The sequence below is a fragment of the Rhinolophus hipposideros genome, assembly GCF_964194185.1.
Source record: "Rhinolophus hipposideros genome assembly, chromosome: X".
In the NCBI taxonomy this organism is placed as follows: Eukaryota; Metazoa; Chordata; class Mammalia; order Chiroptera; family Rhinolophidae; genus Rhinolophus; species Rhinolophus hipposideros.
Window position 1 is genome coordinate 23,056,502 of NC_138046.1, and position 18,130 is coordinate 23,074,631.

General features: G+C 40.8%; 1 protein-coding gene across 1 annotated transcript in view; it reads left to right on the forward strand.

Moving 5' to 3' along the window:
- GPC3 (glypican 3) overlaps positions 1–18,130 on the forward strand; it is a 459,086-nt gene that overhangs the window by 335,714 nt on the left and 105,242 nt on the right. Inside the window, exon 6 of the mRNA XM_081043127.1 lies at positions 12,377–12,497. Within this exon, the coding sequence (XP_080899253.1) occupies positions 12,377–12,497 (121 nt within the window). The remainder of the gene's footprint in view (positions 1–12,376; positions 12,498–18,130) is intronic.

The following is an 18,130-nucleotide window of genomic DNA, read 5'->3' on the forward strand; positions in this document are numbered from 1 at the left end:
ACGTGGCTTCTGGATGACCCAGCTTTTCTAAACCCCAGTGGATGGCATCTAGCAACAGTGTTCTGCTCTGTGGTTATAACAAATAGTAATTCCGAACAGCAAACACCCTTTGGCCCCTACAGTGATCAGTAGGTTCCAGTGTGCCCGAGACTTTCCGGTTCAGGCACAGCAAGTCCCAAGTCCTGTGCGTCTACTGGTACCTATGCCTGTAGCAGCTGCTAAGTATGCAGGAAAGGTGTTGCTGCAGGGGCTGTATTTATAGTGGAGGAATGAAGGATTGCTGGGGGAGCTGCAGCTCACCCATTCTGTTGCTTTTTCTGCCTTCGCTTTTTAACTTCTCTTACCTTTGCCTCCCTAAGCATTCTAATAGCTTCTCTTTTCCCTTTGCCCCCCACCCCCAAATCCTGTCTAAGGGTGGTACAGTGACACTTCAGAAAGTAGGACTGAGAGAGTAGAGATAGTGGGAATGATAGCTATTCCCATACATGCTTCCTGTGTGCCAGGCAGAGTGCTAGGCACTTTGTGTGCATTAACTAAGTTAATCCTCGCAACAGCCTTTTGAGCTGGACAGTATTATTACCCCCATTTTCCTAATGAGGTTACTTCCCAAAAGCCACAGCACTAGTAGGAGAGATGGGAGCCAAACTCAGGCAGTCTGTGTCCTCTTACGCACTACACTGCCCTGCCCGTCAAATGCCTCGCTTTTCTCCTTCATGGATTCAAAGCCCTCCTGACTTCTTCCTGGATTTCCGTGGTGGAAATCCTGACCTAAGCTTGCCTTCCTCTCTAGTCCAGCAGACCTGGAATGGGTGTTCTGACCAGGTTTTCCATGGCTTGTACTACTAAATCCGGCCCTTTCCTTGGTCTCTCCCCAGGACAGGCCCAGTAAAGTGGCAGTACCTTTCCTGCCTCTACTTACCCTGTTTCTCTGCTCTCAGATCTACCCAAGGCTGTAAGGTAGCATTTCCTGGGAGAAAGAGCTGATGACCGCCATCCCCCTCCAAGGCCAGCCCTCCATTCAATCTCCTCTATACACATGGCTCTTATAATAAAGCCATTGCCTGTGTATCCCCCATGGAGTTTTGAAACTTATGCGACAAGAGACCCCGTTAGTCCTACCTTGAAGTCCAGCCTGGGTCCTAGCTCTACCACGGACTGGTTGTGTGGCATTGGGCAAGTCACTGCCCTTCTGCCTATTATTCATAAAATAAGTTGGACAAAATGGCCTCTAAAGCTTTTTCCACCTCTGACAGGCTATGAGATCCTATGACAAAGATATTTGAGGGGGAAGAAGTCTGAAAGAAGGAGGAATCCTGTAAAGCTGCCTTTATGACTTTATATTTCTAGTTCTTTCCCTGATGGCTTCCAACCAGACCAAAGTGAAAGCGATTCAAAAGGAGCCCCAGGGTATAAGCATTCTCATTAGGACAGCAGTAAGCCCCAGTTATCTCTGGGGCTGCAGGGGAGCAGGTAGTTTGGCTATTTGAGATGTTGTCAGAGTTGCTCTCAGTTTCTGATATTGGAGAGTTTATGGTGAAATTCACATAATTAAACCTTAAAGAAAAATGTCTCCCCCAAAGCACCGCATAACCCCAATGGGCTTCTGAGCAAAAGAAGTGGAATTCAGTGTGTATTGCTCCAAACAATGTTTGACACAACCACCCAGAATGAAAATTAGAAGCCCTCTAACCATAGAGATATATCAGGGAGGAGAGAGATACATCTAGAGAAGTGCCAAGGGCTAAAGGGCAGGTAAGAGAAGAGAAATACAAAGTGGCTGAGAAAACCAGAGTGGGGGAGACACTTTTCTTTCAGAGACCCTCCAGGCTGAGGATAATTTTTGACCTAGTTGTCCTTGTGTGCATTGCCGTGAACTTTTATTAAGTATTTATGTAGCAGTTTACATTTTCCCAAGTGCTTTACAATCACTTTTATTTGGCTTAGTAAAGTTTTCCTGGAATCCCATCTACTTTATGATCAGGAGAGTCACTTCCTGTTTGCTTAGCACCTCCATGCTTTCAGCCTCACACAATAGGCCACTTGTTCTAGCAGGAGAGCAGGTGCAAAGGGTTGAGGAGCTGAGGGCACCTGCAGCTACTGGGGCAGTTCAAGTGGGGGTGGTTTGCACTTCGGTTCACCTTTCCTTTCCTCTGTTATTCTTTAGTTTTATTGTATTGCTGGCAACTAGACAGCAGCAGTGCCAGGCTTGGGCCTGCCGAGAGCAGAGCTATTGTGATGGTCAGACACTGGTAGCAGCGGGCACTTTCCCCTGTGGTATCTCTGTGCCAGCTACTCTGCCGATGCCCACCATCGCCACTGTCTTCCACCACACTGACTTGCTGAGTGTTTTACCTTCTACTACCTCAGGGCTCTGACTGCAGCCTGGAATCTGGGGCTCTGATAATGATCTTAAAAGAAGACAGCAGAAGTAGCAGTTCGACTTTGTGCAGACAAGACCTTTCAGCATTCCCGGGCAAGCCTAACATTTGAGTCACCATATTCTTGCTAGTCCCTACTCCCTCCTGTCAGCCACAACAGCCCCGTATGCCAGTGCTCTGGGTGTCGTGATGTAGGATGGTGTGTCTGTAGATGGGTCATGAAGCTGCATTCTCAATCACAGGTTTGTAGGGGAATCCAACACAGTCAGTAGTTGAAGATTTCATTTTCTGAGGACCAGATTCACCCAAGCCAAAACCAGGATCTGGTCCATGAAGTCCAAACTGGAGATAGTGGACCAGAGCACTGGAAAATTCCAGACCTCCAATTACCAGGGTTCTGTGATGGAGCATAGGGCTATGTAGATAATTAACAGGTAAGTACTGAATAGAGAGCAATTTGCATTCTGTTTGGAGAATTTGCATACTGATGGGAGACAGTAAATCCTTTGACCCCCAAACAGAAACTTCATTAGAATTGAAACCCTCTCAAAGTTATTATCTTGACCACAGTAAATACAAGAGGTATGTCAGAAGATTTGATTTTACAACAGTAAAATCTCACTCAATCAGACCTAGGCATGGGCTGAAGTTTACATTATTAGAAAAGGGTTTGTCCTCTTTTACTATTCCCCCGCCCCCCCTTACCCTCTGGTAACCACTAAATTATTGTCTGTGTCTGTGAGGTTTTGTTTCTTTCTTTATTTGTCTTGTTCTTTCTAACCATTGTCACCCCAGTAAATTTAATTAAAAATTAAAAATAATAAAATATTAATAGCAAAAAAATTAAAAGGATCAATAAGCATCTAAGTGAGAGGAATGGCAAGAAATGGGCACTTCCATACACTGCTCCTGAGAGTCTTACTTGCCACCATCATGTTAGAAAGTAATCTGAAATCTATTACAATTAGAAATACTCCTATCTTTTGATTGTGTAATCCCTCATTTATATCCTACAGAAATGAAAATATCAATACCTAAAACAAACAAAAAAAGGAAAAGAAAGAAAAGGGTTTGTGATACAAATCAATATTCCTAGCAGGTATGTGCCTTGGATGGGCTCAGTGTGGGAACCCAGTGGTTTGTCCATGGGGATGGCACAGGGCCTGGAAGGAGTGGTGCTCGGGCTGTAAGAATTCACCTGTCTGGCTGGCCCAAGTGGGAAGTGACCCACCACCTGAATAATGATATTCATTGATGCACAGGGAAGTAACTCTACCATTCTCTAGGTAGGCATTGGTTTCCAGAGTAGTGGAATCTCGTGGGTGGGTGTTCCTGGCAGGACCCAGACAAAAGTATAGTGTAAGGCAAATCCCCCGTCACTGGCTGCAGATCTGGGGGTAAGACCCCAGGGGAAATAGGCTAACAAGAGCTGGGCAGAGTAAGTCAGAGCCTCCACCACCTAAGCTGAGCTTTGGGTGAGGCCTTCAGTCTCAGTTCAGTTATTGAGTGCCTATTGTATGCAGGCACTGGGTAAAGCAGAGGACCGACCCACAGACAGATAGAAACAAGAATATGGGTAAGCCTTATCCTGTACTTTGAAGGTTTTAAGGCCTGCAAGTGGTTGTGGCTAAGACAAGAAGAGCATAAGGAAACAGTGGCCGGAATTGTGAGCTTTCTTTTAAAGTATTTCTGCAGTACTCGTTCATGTGAAAACAGTTTGTTCTTCGCATATGATCTTTGGTGGTTCATTAAATAAGGTTCGACAGGACATCCAAAGCAAAATTTTAGGAGGCTGCCCTTTGTGTTACCACATATATATGAAATACAACGCAAGAAAAAAATCCGTAAGCCACACTTTTCTCTAACTCAGACTTGCCTTCTCTAACTGGTCTTGAGTCAGTGAAGTGTGAATGTAGGTGGGCTTTGAGAGTCCTATTCTTCACTGCATTAAAGAATGGATGTTTGTTGTGGACCCTGTGGGGACCCGAGACAAATAAAGCAGCGTTCTGAACAGAGAGATTTGAAAAAGGTATGGGTGTTTTCAAGAGCCATCTAATTCAGTGCTTGTGACAGTTATGCAAAATGGAAGCAGAATATTTTCTATCCTAGAGAGGAGGAATGTGAAATGTCGGGGAAGGAGAAAGTGGAATAGGCTTTTGACACCCAAAGTTGGTCACTTGGGAAACTTAGCTGTCTGCCCTGGGCCATGCATAAATGATTTGTTGTTCAGTGGACTAAAATTAATTTTGAACCATTTGAGGTCCTATCCGGCAAGTTCTCCCCTCAGATGCCCTGTCTCCTGGGAGCTTTGTGAGGACATCTCTGCTGAAGAGTTCCTTTTAGCCAGGCCCACAAGCTCAGTGCTAGCTACTCACACGTCGTTGGTCAATCATTATACCAAAGAGAGCTCTGGTACTTTTGGCCTGGCTCATTTCCCCTAATTCTAAACCATCCCAACCCCTGTTTCATCTTGTACTTTAGCTAGGACATACTTCAAAACCAAGACTCTTCCATTTCTCAGGTTCTCTCAGCGCAGGGATGGGCAGATTTGAAATTTCCCCCAACTTTTCATTGCATGATTTATTCAACCTCTCTCAGTAAATCCTTTCCAATTTACTGAACACCTACTACAGGTCAGGCACGGTGTTCGGTGCCTTCACATAATGATGGTAAGAGCCCTCAGGTAGATGGGCTGGGTACTTTTCTAAGCACACTGCCTATGTTATCCCAATTTATTAACATTCATTATATCAATTAATCCTCAAAACAATGCAGGTGGCATTATCCTAATCTTACAGATGAGGAAACTCAAACTCATCAGGCTTTCCTCACTGTCTCAGTAAACCATGACTACCAACCTGAATTTCACCTCTTAAAAATGTAATTGTTGACTATTAGTTTGAATTTCAGTTACTTTCGTAAAATGTTCTCATATGTCGTTGAAGTATGTGACCTGATCTCTGGCCCCTTCTTCTTGGCACCTCGATGTGGGGAGAAGTATAGCTCCATTCATGTTCCACCAAGCAGTGGTGCCAATGGCTACTGCTTGGTGTCTCTGGGGCCCACTTTGCCCATCTGTAAGAGGAGGGCATTGGACTGATTTTGAGGGTCCTTTCCAACTCTGAAATTTTCATGAGTTAAAATCTAACTTAAAAACAGGTAAAGATCATTTCCTTTTGGTTTAACTCCAGTGGGACAAGAAAACATCTGGTTTTTCTGGGTTAATTCTCTGGGCTAGAAGGAGTTGGTAAATGAGTTTGGGCTGATTGAATAAAAAATCCCCATCACACATTGTGCTCTGCTACATACCCCTTCCCAATTATTGAGTCTTTAAATTGCACATTTTTCTATTGTAAGATTTAAACTAGGTCAGAGTCCTCTCCTTATCGGTCTGTTCCCCTCTAGAATAACCCGCAGAAATGTTCGTCAGCCCTGCCTGCCCTGGCCTGGTACCCTGTGACTGCCCGTGGTCAGGGCTCAAAGCCCAGGAGGCAGTTTCCATCAGCATTCCCACACATCGTGAAGTTCCCACAAGAATCCCTTTACTTCCTTATTTACTTTTCTATCTGGTTGCCTCCAGGCTCCTCTGTAGTTTGCTTCTTCAGATAAACATTCAGGTGATCCCACCTCAGGCATTTTTTCTCTACCTTCCCTTCTCTGGTCTCTGAGTGGGGCTGCCCGCCACCCCTCAGATGCAGACTCTTCTCCCTATGGCAGTGATATCAACTTCTCATGCTTTCCTCACCATCTGGAAAATATGTGTTGCTCCTCTAGGTTTAAGTGACTTCTCGATTATATTCCAAGACCAATCTTTTAGTCCCTCCTCACAGTGAGGTTTGAAAGAAGTCTAAAAACCGATTCTAATACAGTTATTCCCTTATGTAGCTAATGTCCACTAAACAAGATATAAATGGGTTATAAATGGGTTTATATCTCCCTAGTTTCTTCTCAAGCTTTTGCTTCCTTTCTGTTAAAATCTATTTGTAATTTCTGAAAGGCTGTTTGAGAACAGAGGTATTTCTTGAAGTATGGTGGACATATCTGTTTCTAGTACTCTCCTCACTGAAATGTACTCGGAAGTGGTACTACTGTGCTGACAATTATGAAAACATTTTTCATCAAGTATGTGCATAAATAAATAGGAAGCAAATTGTTGCTATCTTTATTAAGAACATTTGCAAAACTCAGCTATTTTCACCTTTCCTTTATTTTTCTGTTCATTTATGTAAATTAAGACTGCATTTTGAATAGAAGAACAACTTCTTAGACCTCTTAATAAGATGGCTTTTCTACCCTGTCTTCTAGTTTGTTTTTAAAGCTATTGTGTTCTTTAAATCATTTCATTTTTCCACAGCGGTTATTGCGGCCAGTGTACTTTCCAAAGAAACAGTCTGATAAACCACTCCGTTTGGGTAAGGGGCTACATGTAATACCGAGCTTTTCCATTAGATGGCACTCTGAGAATGTGAGGTCTATAACTTGTTTGTAGACATCTATAACTGGCAGCAAACTAATCTTGTGAAATCAAATATTTCGGGGGGGGGCAGGTAGGGGGCAGTTAGTCTTTCTAAGACTTGCTCTCAAACTGTTGCCACCACTCTAATGCTTAGGGGAAGAAGGAAAGTCAATTTTCTAGCAGCTTCTCTGTCCTAAATTATTACCAGCAGTGTTCAAAATCAGCAATGTGCATTAAACGAACCTTTTAAAGAAAGGAATTTCTTCTAAATGTGGGAGTTGTGATACTAACAACTTGTGCTGTTAGGAAAGCCCCTCTCTGGGTCTCAGTTTCTTCATCTACACAGTGAGTGAGCTGGACAAGTTGATCTCTTAAGGGTGCTTCCCTTTGGAATGGTCTATATTTAAATGTGTTGATTTCCTTCCATTACACCCTTGCTGCCTCTGCCAGCACAGAAATGGGAAGAAAAGATCGCCCATTTTACGCTTGTTTGATTCTATTCCTCTTCTGCAAGTGCTCTCTTTGCTTCAGCTGTCCTAAGACAAGCATGCCCAGATGTCCTGTTTTAATTAGGTTCCTTTTCTCTTTATGGCTTTTGCACAGGTTTCCCCCCACACACACCCTTTTTCCTCCCCTTCCCCGACCTATCTGCCTAAAAGAAGCACGCCCCTCCTTTCACTTCACAAATAGTGTGTTCTTGGTATTATAGCAGTCATTTTTATGCAAACAGATACTAAACTGGATGGGGGACGGAGAAGACACCACATGTAATGCTGAAAAGTGACACTTCTTACATCACGTACAACGTGTCCAGTTACGAAAACTTCAGATTTGGGAAGTAGGAACTTCCTTCTATTGATTTTTCCTCCTCCGCTGACCAGTATTCATTGCCAGAACAATTTCAAAGCTTTATAAAGAAACAATGTTCTGGAGAGAGGACTATTAATCTAATTAAAGATGAGTGTTACTAAGCAGATAACCCATTATTAAAATCCCCCATGGCCAACGTTGTCCCCATTCCTGACACTGGGCAGTCAGTCTGTGGATGTGGAGAATTGTAGCTATGATCGCTCATCCTCATGCAAAGCCTGTCATGAGCCATGTACACCAGGGGCACAGAGGGAGGGAGTGGAAAAGAAATACTGAATTAATTAATTAATGCAAAGCTACGGAGACACCTCTGAGTCCCTCTGGGCTTGAAGCTCAGAGCATGCATGTTACATGAAATTCCCCAGAGGCAGATCACATATGTCGCATTGCTAAAGTGTCAAAGGCATGGGGACATTAAGCACAATTTTCTCCAGCATTCATTTTCCTATTGTCCTTAGAGATTTCAAATCGCCTTTGGTCTTGTCTAGTGGCGTGGTGGTGGATTATTTATTTCTCTAACTTCAACACCTTATCTCCTAAGAATGCAAATATTTCACTGAATAGCGATTTTGTGGACCTCTGTTTGGTAGAAGAAACTCCACACACAGGGTTCTCCCCAAAGGGCTTTTAAAGGGCAATAGCAGGAATCTGCTGAGTAGGTAAAACGGGTTGTTACTGCAGGCAGCGTTGTGAGCCTTGTAGGCCAATACAAGTAGCTTGTAAATTGTCTTATACAATGGAGAGGAGTGGTGAGGAAATGTCAAATATTTAGTCAACACGGATTATTTCTAAGGAAGTGTCAGTAACATACTGGTTAAGACCAGAGGCAACTGGAGAGGGACTCACAAAGTTCAAACTCCAGCTTTGCTACTGACTAGTTGTGTGACCTTGGGCAAGTGACTTCACTTCTCTATGCCTCTGTTTCCTCATCTACCAAAAAAAAGGGCTGAAAATAATAGTATCTACCTTATAGGGTTGTTAGGGGGATGAAGTGTGGTAACATGCATGTTTTCTTTTTCCTCAGTGCTTAGAACAGTATGTGGCACAGAGAAAGCACTCAATGCTGAAAGCTATTATTATAAGTACCCCGAGGTGCTCTGCGTGGTACAAAAGGGAACTAACCAAGCCTCGGCCTTCAAAGAGCTCACAGACTATATAGGCTGGCACATGGAATGTACATAAAAGGAGCGTGAACAACTCAGAACAGTCCAAGGATGCATTTAGTTGCAAGGGCAGCAGATTTAGGCTGCATCTGAGTGGTTCAGGGAGGCCCTCGATTGCCATCAGGCGAGAACTTTAGGCATCTACAGAGCAGGTGAGCAAGAACTTGAATAAGGCTTTTGCCTCTGTTTTGAGAGAGGGTACTCATAATGTGTATTCATATTCACATCGTCACTGATACACTGTCCTTTTAAAACAGGCAGGTTGGAGTTACTTCATTGAAGAGGAGAACACATAGGCTGTGTTTAATCTAACAAAGTAGAGTTTGTGACCTGATGATAACCATCTGAGGTTCGAAGGAATTCCAGGGCAACATTGTGTATATTGGCCCAAATATGAGTATGCATTCTGTCATAAGAAATCCCCTTTAGCCTGTGGCACTAGTGATGGCCAACATAAATCTTTTTAACAAGAAGGATTTCCCAAAGGCCCTGAAATATGCATTCAAGTTAGCCCTGCTTTCAATTTTTTTTTCTTGCGTTTTCTCTTTTGCCTTTAAAAAATTGACTACTATATAAAATTTCACTTATTAAAAGATAAATTATTATAAAGATAACTAAATGTGAAAGATATGGAAGGACATAACAAAAGAAAGTAAAACTCCCCCAACATCTTCCCTTACTCATCGGAGGTAATTGATACTATCATTTCTTAAATATTTTCTGTGTATGCTTAAACACAGAGTATCTGAGAGTAATGCACGTGCGGAGCCATTTTTTGCCCCAGATGGAATCACACCCTACTTTCTTAACCAGTACTTGCATCTGTTACAGTGTATCTTAGATTTGGTTCCATATCAACACATGTAGAACTACTTGGTTCTTTTAATCTCTGCATAGTCTTCCGTTATAACACTCATGGCTTTCAAGATTCTGTTCTATATTTTGTCTGGTTAAGGAGAAAAGCCTAGAAAGGTGAGAAACAGAAAAGAGACTGAGGATTGGGAGAGAGGTATTGAGACACCTAAAGGGATAGTGCAAGAACACAGAGTTTTAAAATAGTGCCACTAAATTTTAGCAGTTATAGGTATTAGTTGGATCAGTACTTCTGGTTACTGCTTTGTGGAGTAAATAAAATAAAGGCAAGGTTTAGGTCTAAGCCACAGGCCAGCTCTTACCAACACTTCTGTAACCAGAAACCATGCTTAATTTACTAGAGTCCTTTGAGGATTTAAATAGCGCATGGGTAGAGCGGAACAGTGGATGCTATTTCGACTTTCAGAAAGTTTGGCAAGCTTTTAAACCCAAAGCCATTTTTTAAAAAATTGAATCACCATGGGATTGGGGAGCAGTGTTTAGTCCTGGCTCCTTATCCATGGTTTGGAGATAAGAAACACAAAAATAGAACTAAAGTGGCACTTTTCTGAATGGCAGAAAATAATATAGGAGGGCTGCAAGCGATCTGCTGTGGGACTAATTTGATTTAATATGTATAAATGATTTGGAAGAGGGAATATAGTGCAAAATCACTAAGTTGGCAGATGTCTTTGCACTATTCCAATGAGGATAATAAACTTAAAGAAGTTTGTTTTGTAGGAGTGGGCATAAAAGTCACCAGCAAGCTTCGATATGAACAAATCCAAGGAAATGTCTCTAAGGACACATTCCTGAAGTTTATTTCAGAAGATTTATAATGAGCCTTACCTCTGTTTCTGTGAATAAGGTCTCCGCTTAAGGCAGCAGTAGGTGTAAAGAAAGAGAAGATGGAGTTGGTGGTGTCATTAGAGGGAGATGATATTTAAACAGACAGCATTATACGAACATAAAAGAAGAGGTTTACTAGCCTCTTCCTAGCTGATTCCCACCATATATATAAATATATATATATATATATATACACACACACACACACACACACACACAATATTTATATATAAATTTAAAATGTTGTTTTATATTTCTTCAATACAACCTCCCAAGTCAATTGATATTTGATGGTTGGTGATTTTGTGTATTCACTAACTTTTCAAGTTAAATAAGCTGAATGTGTTAGGCTACCGTTTTAGAAGAAATGCAATCAGATGTTCTTTTCAACTTGACTAAAAAATATTTTCCTTTTCAGAGCATGACTTTTAATTATAAAAGTTAGAACTAGATTTCCTGACCCCCTCTGCTACCATGCAGGTTTTTCAGAGCATGTCCTTAATACTGGCAGATACATTATATCTTAAAAGAGAACATCTAACAGAATCAGATCAATATCTTCTGAAGTTGGGAAATTTTCAGTAATAAAGAGCTAAACAGGTCTGCCCTATCCACCTCTTAATGTGTTGAGAAGCTGAAATGAGTTGAGTGACATGAAACTGATTAATAAAGTGCAATGCAAACATACGGTAGTATTAATTATTCATTGCATGCCATAATTTGGGAATAGAAATGTAAATTGATTAAATCCTAGGAACTATCTTTTACAGATATTCATGCAAATATGCAAAGATTGGTATACAAGGATGTTCTTTGCAGCATTGTTTATATTAGCAAAATGTTAGAAATAATTGTTCATCAGCAAGGGATTAGGTAAATAATGACAGAGCCATACAGAGGAATGAAGGAATGAGTACAAGGCAGTTCTCTATGTTCTGACATGGAAATGCGTCCAAGATATTTGTTAAGTGACAAAAAGCTGCAAATCAATATGACTAGTATGATTCCAATTTGGGTTAACATTACATGTTAGTATATGACTGTGAAAACTAGAAGAGTATATATCAAACTGTTAACCATGGTTTTCTCTTGGAAGGATAGGATGATGGTGTAACTTTTATGTTATACTTTGTTTATTTCTGTATTGTTTGAATTGGTTACAGTGAGCATTATTGTTTTTGTAATTAAAAATGTGAATTTGCCCTTAACTGGACTACCCTATTGTAACGAGGGGGGAAAAAGTGTATAAAGTGAGGGCAAATTTATGCTGCAAATGGCTTGAGAAAGTCTCCAAAAGAAACTCAGCTCCAAAGCCTGCAGGAAATTGTGGGAGGAGGAAGTGGAAGAGATAGAAAAAGGTAAAGAACATGCAAGATGAATAGGGAATGAACAGAAGGTACACTCAGAGTCAAGGTCTTCCTGTGTGCTTCTATGGCCAAGACCCAGGACCTCTCTGAGCACAGGTCTTACCACTCTGTGTTGCCATTGGTCCTTATTCTTCTGGACTATGCACTAGACTGAGAGCACAATAAAGGAAGAGACTTTGTCTGTCTTGTTCATTGTTGTATCCCCAACAGCTAGAAAAAAAAAAAGATGTTGAATGAATGTCTGTTGACTGTTGAATAAGTGTTCTTCATTGTAAAGAGACTATCCAGAATGGTTTACTTTTGCACCATGGGGTCATCTCAGGGTTTAAAAGGCTGAAGAGAACTTGTGGACACCTCAACCACTGGTGCCAAATACAGTCAGCTTTCACTTTGCTTGAAACTCTCTTGTGACAACCCTTTTCTTTACCTTCACCTTTCCAGATACAGCCAAAAGGCAGCAAGGAATGGAATGAAAAATCAGTTCAACCTCCATGAGCTGAAAATGAAGGGTCCTGAGCCGGTGGTCAGTCAAATTATTGACAAACTGAAGCACATTAACCAGGTATGCAGTGGTATATACAACAAAAACGGAAGTGGCAAAAACATGAGGGATACATGGTATCCATTGTCCAAACCATATTCTTGGGCTTTTGGAAAGGCTGCCATTGTTCATTTTCTTCCAAGATTCTCTCTGCTAAAAAGGACTTTTGACCCTCATTTTTCACCCCACTTCTAAATTATAAATGTAATATAGTAATATTAGAGAAAGCTTGGAAAATAGAGGGAAACGTGTTTTTCACAGTTCTATTACTGCATCCCAACTGTTTTCATTTTCACATGTTCTTTTCTAATATTAAAATAGTCACACTCGCACAGACTTTTTACATAATTGAAAGTATACAAGTGATTTGCAGTTCTTAAAATTAACACTATATTGGAAACACTTTTTCAATTTGCCACAAATCTTCATATTAATCATTCTTTTGCGGCCACATAAGATTCCTGAAAGAATACGTCATAATCAATCAGCTTGCTTTTGCTGGACATTCAGATTGCTTCAAAATTTTTACTGTCATAAATAACACTACCTCTTCATACATAATGCTTTCTCCTGATCTTAGACCATTTTCTGAAAATATTGGAGTTATTGCGTTAAAGGATATGAGCATTTTTATGCATGTTTCTAAATTGCTTTCCACTGGGGGCGTATCAGCTTTCACTGCCACCAGCAAGATACGACAGGACCACCTTCACTGAGCCCTTGCCAACTTCTGACTCACGGCAATGCATGGAGACACCCACAGATTCCCTTGACCTGTACACAGAGTTTTTCTTCTCATAAGGAGAGTTTAGAGCTAAGACACAAATAGAAGTTAGTTGTACCATCTGCTTGTGATTGCTTTGTGGCCACAAAGAAAACAAAATGCCACCGTATACCACAGCGACAGTGTTCCTGCCCCATGATGCATGGGTGGGAGGGCCCTAGCTTCTACTTGTAGCCTAGGAAGAACTTAATGAAACTAAAATCCTTATGCAAAGACGGGTTTCTGTGTGAAGACATTGACATGGTTTTGCTTTTTAATATGAAGTTGAGCAGTGAAATTTTTGTGGTTCTTAGAAAATGTTTGGAAAGGCTTTCTGAATAGTGGTATATTTCACTGCAAATGGTGTTGTGAAAGTATTTACAACACGCTTGTGTGTGACTCCTCCAGTGCCTAATAAAGTGCTCTACACTCAGTGAGCACTTAATAAATAGCTGTTACTGCTGCCGAGCACATGGTAATGGCAGTATTTGCATAACCGATCCTTCTTTCTGTGAACTCACAACCTCACTAAGTTCTATAAAGCCTGGTAAGATATGGTATGGTTATTCCAAAACGCATCTCTGAAGGATTTGGAGCACAATGTAAATGACTTATGGCTGAACTGAGGGCATGGTAAGCTTCACCTGGAGACAATGGCAGTATTTGTCCTTTGAATGATTTCCAAATTACCTCAAACCGGTTGTGCATGGGTGGCTCCACCCAACTGATTAGACCCCAGCACTGGTGAGGCCAGAATCTCAGGGTCCATCACTGTGCCCCTAATCCTAAGTGAAGAATCCTGTCAAAAGAGCTCTTTGGTGAACACACCTTAAGGAATATCCACCATTTGTTCGGCCAGGTGTCACGGAATTTGAGGGCTCAAAAGAAGTCTAATCCTGTGTTTTCACAGCTTCCTTGGAGGGGAAGCACAAGCATAGAAAGTGCTTAAGTAAAGATAAAACGCAGCCTATGATGAAGAGCCAGAAGAGTGATGCTGCTCATCGTTTTGGGGGTGCTTAGGGCTAAGGTGGGCTAGGCTAGCGTGAGAAAGACTCCAGAGAGGTGCAAGTGTTAACATCTGCCATAAACAATGAGTAGGTAAAGACAAGCGGGGGAGTGGCAATGGTAAGGAAGATTAGACAAAGACCTGTGGATGGACCCTCACCCTGCAACACAGGAAAGCCGGATCAGACATGGGCTTCTATATGATCCAATGGTCACTAAAAATATTTATAGCAAGCCCTCAGAGCAAAGACTTTAGGTATTTGATATTAATATTGTGGGAGACCATGTGGTATAGTGGAAAGAATATGAGATTTGGATCCAGATGGATCTGAATTCAGTTGTGGATCTTACTAGGTGCCAATCACTCAACTTCTCTGAGCTTTAGTTGTTTTTTTTTTTCATCTGTTATATATAGAGATATCAAAACCTCCTTTACAAGGTTATTATAAGGATTGGAAATTAAATATATAATATGTGTTTTATATATAAATGCATATTTTACATATACACAAGTACATATAAATACACGTGCATGACAGATAAGTGGCACTTAAGATGATTACATTCAGGATTTTCTCAATAAGCAGGACTTGAGTTTGAAGGGGCACAATATTCCAATACTTTTTACCAGTTTAATTCTGCTCCCCCAGTTTTGTATGGTTGCAGATCCCATGGATATGTCTCTTTTTTTCTTTTCCATATTCTTCTTTCCCTTTCCTCTAACTTCTAGCCACAAAAGCTGAAACCACTTTATAGGTAGGGAGGTGTATGCTGTCAGATTTGAAAGGTCACAATTTACAGTTCCTTTCTCCCACCTCGGTCCATGAATGTGTGTATGTGAACATTTTTGGTTCCCTTACAAATACCATTAAGCAACTAATTACTTCTCATTGATAGACCAGTTTTACTTGTTTGAGCTGTTAAAATTGGTTGGGTTCAAACACCCATATTGATTTTTTTCCCCTCATCTGTGTTGCTTTCCATGGCTAAAACACATTTTCTTCAGACCTTTAATAAAACACATATTTTGACCGTGATTCAATCTGAAGGTGAGGCACTTTAGGGAAATCATAAAGAAAAATGTTACGATGATGATGATGATGATGATGATGATGATGATAGCGATAATGTGTTTGTATTTGTGTAGCATGTAACCATATTTCAAAGTGATTTCATGTCCTAAAAGTCTAACTGCTAACTACTTATATTGGAAAAAATATCCAACCTGGAATTGTATAAGACATAGTGCTTTCACAGAATCATTCTTTTCAAGAGCTCATTATTTCCCGTGGACATTATTTCATCTTCACTGCCCCCGGGAGGCAAGTGATAAATAATGTTTGTCCTTTTTTATAGCTAGGGAAACTGAGGCAAAAAGTCATTAAGGGCTGTGTGGGCATGCTGCCAAAACATCCAGTGAGTTCAGTTGAAAATTTGATCAATCATCCAGATGTTGTTTCCGAACTCTGCCAAACATCTGGATTCACTGAATACCTGACTAAATTGACCTCAAGTTCTAGTGATGGGAAGGTAGAATCAAGTTAACTTGCACAGGTTCACATGTAAGTGAGTGGGGAATCCAGGAGTGTAATGTTATTTTTCTAAACCCCTTGCTTGGTGCTGTATCTATTAAACTACAGTAGGATGTTCCAACATGCTCATCTATAAATACAGAGCTGTTTCTCTTTACCTATGCGTGTGTGTCCATCCAGATGGACTATAGTTAGGCCATTTATGAGCACATCTCAAAATAACTCTCCGCTCTCTTCCATGGAAACTCTCAGCTGCCTCCTTTCAGGTTATAGTTGCTGTTGAATGCACTGGAAATAATATACTCACTAAGGAATAAAGTAACAATATTTCCATATTGACAGTCCCATGGTATAACCTTGAGAGGATGGGTTCAGGGTCAGGCCCAGGCCCTTTTCCTGGGAAGGCCTGCAGGTGTGGAATGTCCTCCCCTCCTCCTTCCAAGTCAGAGTTCATGTGCAACATTCCCACAATTGGAAATGAGGACCTTTTTATTTCCTTTTCAGTTTCTAATTTGTGTGAGGATTTATTGTCTTGTGTTAGGAGGAATTGAACTCTTTAAAGTCCTCGATGTCAGTCCCAGAATTTGCAGGACGATATTGCTTTTTTAAATTTTTTTTTTAAAAAAAGGTTTTTTTGTTAGTGTTTTGTTCCAAGGCTCCTGCATGGAGAGAAGACCCCACAAATGCCAAGAATGATCACAAAACGTTCTCACCCATATGATGCTGTGGGCCATTTGTCTTCTCACCCTGTTCTGTTGGTAACATTTTCTCTCTCTTTAAGAGTTAGCTATGTAGTTAGTGCAGCCCCTAAACTGCTGTAGAAGTTATTGTTCCCAAGGAAAATCGAGATGATCATGGTTTGTCCCCAGTTTCAATTCCGTTTCAAATAAAGTTCCAGAAATTGTCTTCCTGCCTGTTGTAAGCAGTTGAAGCCAGAGCAGTCACTACCTGCCCATTTGGTATCAGAGTTTTTCATTCAAAGTTGGATAAAGTCTCATCTGTTTGGGATGGTTGAAATGTCCTGCTGAATGGTGGGGGAGTGGATGAGACAGCCTCTTAAGATTCTTTCCAGTCCTGTGAGTCCATGATTTGTGGCTCAAGGTCAGGCTTTAGCCCAGCACCCTCTTGTGAACAAGTCTTGTGACTTTATTCTCTGCTCTGCCACTCTTTTTAAAATATCCTGTTCCCAGGTCACCCCTTTCTACTTTGTAACCTCTCATCTTTTCAGAGATTGTTCCTTTTCCACCAATCTTCCAGCCTGGGCAGATGAAATTCTTCTGCCTTGTTTTCATTAGGTTATGAAAACATTAAATGATAAAAACACTTTGTATTTATCACCCCTAAGTTTCCTGCAGGACCAGATAGGTGACCTGTCCACGGATCCTGTTAGCCATGTGACTCCATATGAATGATAATAATTCTGCCATACATTTGCATAGCACAATTCAGTTTGTAAAGCTATTTCATGTACATTAGAAAAACTGACCTTCACAATGGCTCTGATAAGCAGATATTATTACCTACATTTACCCAATGAAGAAACCATGGGCACTAGAAGGCTATATGACCTATATAGAGTAAGAGGTAGAACTAGACCTAGACTCCAGGGCTACTGATTTCAGAACCTGCACTCTTTCCTTCTACTTCTATAAAGACATGGCATGCCTCGCTATGGTTGGAAGATCCATGTATAAAAGATATACAGAAGTACAAATAGCAGAAACTCCTCAATTTGTCTAATGATTTCCAAGTGCCTAATGTAGTAATTTCTATGGTCTGAATCTCTAAAATCAGCAAAGAAAGAACAAGCATGTTCTTTACCAAATCTCAATTGGGAAGATTCTTAGAAAACTACCGTACTGTGTGGTGTGGAAACTGAGGCACTTTGTGTCATGGATCTGAGTTATAGAAAGCAGACAAACTTTCTGTTAGCTATCTCTCATTCATAAAATGATATTAAATGGTCAAAGAAAATTTTAAAACACAGAGAAGACAGTAGAATGTCTCCACTTCCATCCCTCTCCGTGAATACCTCAAAAGTATTTTTAAGATTCCTGACAGGCTACTTCGGTATCATGAAAAGACACTTACTTTAGAAATAGCAAGTTAAAATTTTAATAAGTTAATTGGTAAAGTTGTTAAGTGACAGAGAAGTGCCCAGGAAATTCCTTAGCATGTGATTAAAAAGAAAATCTTTAAACGAATCTCAGGCATGATAGAAAACACTCCGAATGACTTTTTTCATAGTCGTCTCACAATAAAGCCAGTGAGAGCTTTATTACACTGGCGTAGTGCAATGGTTGCTAAACCATAAAGCCGACACTGATGTAAAATTTCTAAATGAAAGGATAACT